At 43.1% G+C, this 7,500-nt stretch overlaps 1 protein-coding gene across 1 annotated transcript in view; it reads left to right on the forward strand.

Moving 5' to 3' along the window:
* smc3 (structural maintenance of chromosomes 3) overlaps positions 1–1,575 on the forward strand; it is a gene marked incomplete at its 5' end in the record, with an annotated part of 20,728 nt that extends 19,153 nt beyond the window's left edge. The window contains 2 exon segments of the mRNA XM_084441472.1: positions 645–751; positions 875–1,575. Of these exon segments, the coding sequence (XP_084297598.1) occupies positions 645–751; positions 875–946 (179 nt within the window). The 3' untranslated portion in view covers positions 947–1,575.
* Positions 1,576–7,500: the final 5,925 nt, after the last annotated feature.

A 7,500-nucleotide genomic window follows, 5' to 3' on the forward strand; every position in this document is an offset into this window, starting at 1 on the left:
CATATATAAACATATATGAGCAGCATTCAACTACAGAACGAATTGGAGATTTACATTGAGTATATTTGAGGGGGATTCAAGGGGAATAACAGAGGAGAAGTTGGGGTCACTCTGCTCTACTACGGTGTAGTGACAGAATGTGAGGGTTTTTCCTGCATAGAGGAGTTTTTGCCCCCCCCCTCTCTCCCCCCCCCCAAAGAGATTTGAGACAGAGCCAAAGGAAAATCATCAGTGTCAAAATGCTAAATATGTAGAATAAAAATATCAATTCAAATCCTCTCCAAATGTGTTTGATAGCTTGTTTCAAGTTCAGCCCATCCCTCTTTCTTGCATTGTCCATGGTTTGGACCACTAGTAATCGAGATCATTAATAGACAGGTTTCAGTATATTAAACATTTAGTCTTCACATCCATTTTGTTTAATGTTGGGAGATTTCCCACGATTGTGAAAAGTGAGCTCAGTCAGAACGACAGTGAAGAATAAAGGCCTCTATATGCTGGTAGGATACTTGATATAAAACAGAGGTTTCCCCCCAAAAATTGTGTGCACATCACCCCCCTAAGACCCATTCTGAGCCAGGAAAAACCCTGAATGTCAAACGTGTGTGTGTGTGTGTGTGTGTGTGTGTGTGTGTGTTCTCCAGACATGATTGTGGAGCTGGCCGGCCACGCCCAGTTCATCACCACTACCTTCAGACCGGAGCTGCTGGAGTCGGCAGACAAGTTCTACGGGGTGAAGTTCAGGAACAAGGTGAGAACCGCTTCTACGGTGGACTCAGGTCCAGCTCAAACACAGGAACTGCTCACTGAGGGTGTGTGTGTGCGTGTGCGTGTGCGTGTGCGTGTGTGTGCGTGTGTGTGTGTGTGTGTTCAGGTGAGTCACATCGACGTGATTTCGGCAGAGCAGGCTAAAGACTTTGTGGAGGACGACACCACCCACGGTTAAGAGGAAGCAGCTCTTCATCCTCCTCTTCCTCAGCTCTTCATCCTCTTCCTCGTTCGTCCACTCACTCAGAACTCTAACAGAACCGGAATGAACCCCTCATGAGGTCACCGTTTCCCAGAAGAGGCCATTTTGTTTTGTAGTCTGCTTTCTAAGAAAAATCCTTTCTGTTTTGTTGTTTTGTAAGTTGTTGTTGTTGGAGATGAAAGGTTTTGTGTGGGCGGGAGAGCCCTCGACACTGTATGTAATTGCATTACATTACAGTTATTTGTAATTACATTTTAGGACCTATCAAAAAGCGCGCTTTTTTATTTTTCTGTTTAAATGTGATGTGCTAATTTTGTGCTCATTACATCGAACTGCAAGATTTTTGGAATTTGCAAATAGTTCTGATAAAGATTTTAAAGTTAAGAGTTAACGTTGCCATCAACTAAATCAGTCACATAAACTCGGACATATTACACTCTTTTGTACTGATTAAAATACAATGTATTGTCGTTAAGAGAAAAGCATGTTTTTGAAATGTTTCGGTTCTTTCTATGTTGTTACTGCTCTTATTCATTCCCTTGTTAGGACGTGTTATAACCTGTTTTAGTTCTTACTGCTGTTTAACTTGTCATTTTCGCCTTGTTACTCTGAGAAAACAATAAAAATGCTATTAAGTCCAGTTGTATTTCTGTGGTTTTGGTGGGAGGCGAGCAGGACGCCACTGGGTGGCGCTGTTCCACAAACTCTCAAACTGCTCCAGATGATGGTAGTTGAAAGATTCAGGATGTGTTTATTAGCCATGTACATGGTTCACACACACTAGGAATCTGACAGGCGTGCGCTGTTGCACACTACATAAAACAGGACAGGACCAAAAACAGGGCAAACTAAATAGTGAAATGTGCAAGGCAAGGTTTATTAATATAGCACATTTCAGCCACAGGGCAATTCAAGGTGCTTTACATGAGACATTAAAAGCATTAAAACAAAAAGCAAGACATTATAGACATTTACAACAAAAAGCAGGACAAATTAAAAGCATTAAAACAAAAAGCAAGACATAGACATTAAGATACACTAAATAAAGAGGGAGGCACAAATGCAATATACATATTGTAAACAGAATGGAGTGTGTTCAGTGTGTGTGTGTGGTGTGTGGGCGGTATTATGTACAGTGAGTGCAGTTTGTGTGACGTTGAGGTATACGGATCAATCAGAGGTCAGAGGTCGTGTGCAAGTGGTGCAGAGGGTCTAGAGTCAGGCCTTAACCATCTGGGGCCCGTTTGAAGAGCAATTATAAGAATAAAAATTTAAATTAAATAAAAGACCCATATTCAATGACCATTGATCCATATTCACAACAGTGTGATTTATTTTAATTAAGGCATGCTTTGTTATTACTCATTTAGTTCAAACTAATTATTTGTAACTGTAATTCAGATCACACAAGATGTTTTTGATGTTTGAAATGTGTTTATTCAACTTCTCAAGTCGCCAGGCCATTGGCTGCACGCATTGACAAGTGTATGCGGCCGATCGAAATAAAAAATAGATATTCAAAATACCCAAACGAATTATTGAACTAGACCTGTCGGATCTACTGTAAAAAAACAACAACATTTTAACCTTATAGATTAAATTGTGCTCAATTTAGACTGTTTTCTTTGCTAATAGACTAGTCCGACTATTTACGAAATTCCGACAATTTGTTGTTTTTGAGGGAAAGAAGATGTTTTTGAGGGAAAGAAGATGTTTTTGAGGGAAAGCAGATGTTTTTGAGGGAAAGAAGATGTTTTTGAGGGAAAGAAGCTGTTTTTGAGGGAAAGAAGCTGTTTTTGAGGGAAAGAAGATGTTTTTGTGGCGAGTGGACCCGGTCCTGATGGACCTCAGTCTCCTCCCAGAGGGGAGGGGGGGTCAGAGAGACCGTGACCGGGATGGGATTGGGAGGGGTCGGCCGCGATTTCTTTTGGCGAGTGCGCTGATGAGGTCCCGGGAGATGGTGGTGTCCAGGAAGCGGAAGGAGTCAACAGGACACTGGGGTGTCATTCAGTGTGAAGGGGGGAGGAGGGGGGGAGGGGGGCTGTTCTCGACTGTTTTGAGAGCGTTGAGCTCCAGGTTGTTTTGGCCGCACCGGGACAGCAGCTGGTCCATCTCCCACCTGTCGGGGGACTCATCTCCCCCAGAGAGGAGGCCGATGGGGGGGGGGTCAGACAGACTGGGGGGGTCAGACAGACTGGAGGCTGGAGGTGCAGCTGTTCGTGTACAGGGAGAAGAGTAGAGGGGAAAGAACAGCCATACTGACCACAACAAAGAATATAATGACTGTAAACAACGATGTGATTATTTATAAAGCTCAAGGTTTTTTTGTGTAATAACAGCACTGAACGTGCGCAATAAGATTCTTTGAAATTGCACTTTAAAAAAAAAATCTAGTTACTTTTCTTCCGTGCTCTTTTAACTTTCATGCCTGTTCCTAACTCCTGGTCAGAATATTTACAGTAATGGTTGAGGGAGCAAATCCCCATTCTGCATGTGATATGTGGGACCTATGCCCCCCCCGCCACCCCCCCCCCCATTTCCCTGTGTAAAGCGCATTGTGTTGCCTCTGTGTATGAAATGCGCTATACAAATAAAGTTTGATTTGATTTGGTATTGAAAGATGGCCGCCCCATTCATTCCAAAGAAAGTAGCTCACCCAGCGCAGGAACCATTTTGAACATGCATCCGTGGGCCACAGGACATCAACACAGCTAGTGTTTCCCTCGGCTGGAGAAAGAAGAGAAGTCTGCACAGTTTCAAAAGATCCCATGTGATTTATTTAAGCAGACGTTTTGGCCATCGGGGGCTTCTTGGTTGCACCTGAAGCTGTGGTCACGCTGGCTCAGACGTGCTTTGATACATCACTTGGGAGCTTTGGAAACTTCTCTTCTTTCTTCAGTTTGTAGTTTCTGGTCGAGCACCTGTCACTTTTCTCTCTTGGATGTGTGTATTTTTCTCTACTAAGTGTTTTCCTTGGCCCCACCCTATCCACACTTTCCCATAATCCATTGCAGCGCTGCCGTTGACATAGATGGGGGGAAAGAAACAGCTTCGGCCTTTGGGGGCTTCTAAAAAACAATGCCATTATGATTTAAAACTTAATAATTAGGGGCCAAGCCCCGTAGGGGCGAAGACCCTATTGTAATTGATGGTATTATTATTATTATTTATCTGCCATGGGAGTCTATGGCAGGCCCTATAACCGACTGGTCGCTTTTTACAAAAAGCGGCAGAGTCGTAGAGGCTTAGGCCCTGAAGCCATGGAGCAAGTCTCACATGGATTGGCCAAAAGGTGGCGCTATAGCAGCCGACTGAAGTTGCGAACTTTGAACAGGCATATCTCAGGCCCCGTTTGACCTACAGACATGACAATTTGCACACATATGTCTATCCTCATGACGAACAAATTTGCCTCAAGGACCCATAACTTCCGGTTATATAGATTTTCCGCCATTTTGAATTTTTTGAAAAACGCTTAAAATCTATCTCCTCCTAGAGACTTTGACCAATCTGCATGATACTGGGTATACACAATCTAAGGACCGATATCTATAATTCCATCTCGGCAAAAGTAGAAAAAGTTACATTTAACAGCAACTATGAGCCAATGAAAATGGCATGGGGCGTGGCTTTTCATATAAAGGGGTATACTTTCTTAAGGGTTGTGCAGAACACCACGCCACTTGGTAGACATCTGTGCAGATATAACCTGAGGCGGCCACTGCATTATTGGCCGAATCAAACCAAATGGGGGCGCTAGAGAGCTCATTTTCAGTTTAGGCCTAACCGCCATGCAGAGCTTTCCGAACCATGGTACAGTGGTACCAGGGTATGTCTAATGGTCACTCGAGAAAGAAGAGCCTGATTGGCCACAGGGTGGCGCTATAACAAGCCAAAATACATAAAAGGGGCTAAAATGCTAACTTTGAAAGGTCATATCTCATGCCCCGTTGGAGCTAGAGTCATGACGCTTTGGAGGCATATATGTCTCATCAGGTTGAACAAATTTGCCTCAAAGAGCCATAACTTCAGATTATGTTAATTTGCAACAATTTTGCAATTTTAGAAAAACACTTAAAATCTATCTCCTCCTAGAAAGTTTTGTCAATCTACATGAAGCACAGTAGGTAGAATCTAGCAATGAATATCTAAAGTTCCATCTCGGCATAATTTGGAAAACTTGATGAAAAGAGCCACTATGAGCAATTGAATATTGTAGAGGTTGTGGCTTTTCACAAAAAGGCATATCACTTCTGATGGAATAGATGGAACACCACAAAACTTTGTGTTCATATCAACAATGTCAGCCCAAGGCAAAGCCTCCATTACTGGCCAGAATAAACTGAATGGGGGCGCTAGAGAGCTCATTTCCTGTTGAGGCCTAACCGCTTGGATGGTATTTCCGAAAACAGATATAGTAGTACCAGAGCATATCTTGAGGTAACTGAAGAAATATAAAGCAGTTAGGCCAAAGGGTGGCGCTATAACGAGCCCAAATTCTTAAAAGTGGCTTAAACGCAATTGATTGCTGTAGCGCCCCCCGTGGCTAAATGGGGTTCATAATGCTTGTATGGGTCGCGGATGGCATGCTCTACAACTTACTAATTGGGCACAACACTGTCAGATTACATTTTGATGTTTATATAAGCATTGTTGTGCAAAGGGACCACCATTGCACTTTCATTGTATTTTCATTGCTAGAATTAAACCAATGTGTCGTCTCTTCTTATATGAAGAATGTGCTTGTTTAACTGAAATAATCAAGATCACTACAATTGAATGCATATGGACTCCACGTTAGTTTGACAGTAGTCATTCAGGTCAATTGGATGGAAATGTAGACCTTAAATTACATAGCCTACTTACACCAAATGTATGGGTAGGAGAGGGGCATTCTTCTGAAAACTGTGAGGCTAAGAGAGAAACAAGAATTGTGAGTGTAGTTCACAGATTGCTGAATTGTCAAGCTATCCTTGCAGTGATACTTGATGGTAAAGGTGGGTCTCCCAGGCAGATGTAAGGCCTGAACAATGACCAGGTCGGATGTTGACATGCAGAGAAATAGTCACATGCATAGCTCAAATGTGGCTATGGCAGATGTTAGCCATGTTTCTGTTACACAAATGCAATCAGCGTTCATAAAGAATTGATGTGTGTGTACATCTTTAAAGTCTGCTTTAAGACTGGATATTGTGTAGAGCCATTGTAAATGAACTGGCTTTTGTAGGAGTCAGTGTGTGAGAGGCATTTAGTGTAAAATGTGACATAGGTAGAGAGGTAATAGTTGGAGAAGGGTGCAAATGAGATTAAACTAGGGAATGTTATGACAGGTTTGATGGGAAGGTTAGTTGTCCAAAGAGTAACGAGTGCAGTGGTGTGTATTGTATGTGGCATGGGTGACAAACTGGATGGTAGAGTGGTAAAGAGTATCAAGTTTGGATAGTGTACCTTTTGCAGTATATAGCTTCACACTTCAACCAGGGAGAGGGTTTTAGCCTTTAATCTAAACACTTCATCCTGGGAGAGGACAGTAGCCCACAGACTACATAGCCTACTACACCAAGTGTAGGGGGGGCATTCTTCTGGAAACTGTGAGGTGTAGAGAAACAAAAGTTGTGAGTGTTCTTCATAGGTAGCTGAATTAACAAGAAATCCCCGCACTGAGACTTGATGGTAGAGGTGGGCCTTCCAGGCAGATGGAAGGCCTGGAGAACGATCATGTGGCATGTAGACATGCAGAGAAATAGGTTCTAAAACATATGTACCAAAATACAATAAATGTAATGAGATTCAAAAAAGGACCTGACTCTCACTTGATGCTGTCAGATTAATTGAATGTGAATGAAGTTATATAATGATGATGATGATGATGATCATGGTGATGATACTTTTGCATGAATTTGACCTGATTCACCTGGTCAGGTGACATAGATGCTCACATGCATAGCTCCAATGTAGCTATGGCGTGTTTTCCTCGTTGGCTTTGATGCGTTTGTTGCGCTTGGCCCCGTTCATTGCTGCTTGCAGCTATATTTAAGAGTTGTTTTTGTCTTTGAGTGATACAGGAACGTCTTTTTGACCCCAAATGCGTCACGTGACTTGCAATACCGAGATTGACCACTGCTCTTAAAATGTTTCACAGCCTAGCTGTCCCTGGGGGCGTGGCCATCTAAGGTGCTCAACAAAAGGTCCACCTTCTGTTGGGGGTTTAAAGCCAGTGCCAATAGGAATGATTCAGCTGCTGCCCCCCCCCCACTGGCCAAACTTGACTGCCCCTCCCTCCCTGCCCGGGGGTATTAGTCTCGCGGGTCAGACGAGTCGACCTCCGCTCCAGATTTTCTACTACGTCTGGTATTCAGGCGCTGACATTTTGTTGAAGGAAGTTGGTGAAAAAACGGGCGGATATCCTGTCAACATTCCATAGAGAGTAGTAGACAGTCTGGACAGGAAGTGATGCGTTTTTTTAAGAACTTCCTTTTACAAATTCTAAGCGGCTGAAGTCCAGATTCTCTCCTCCGTAGAGTCTGGCT

This window comes from Borostomias antarcticus (genome assembly GCF_949987555.1).
Source record: "Borostomias antarcticus genome assembly, chromosome: 7".
Lineage (NCBI taxonomy): Eukaryota > Metazoa > Chordata > Actinopteri > Stomiiformes > Stomiidae > Borostomias > Borostomias antarcticus.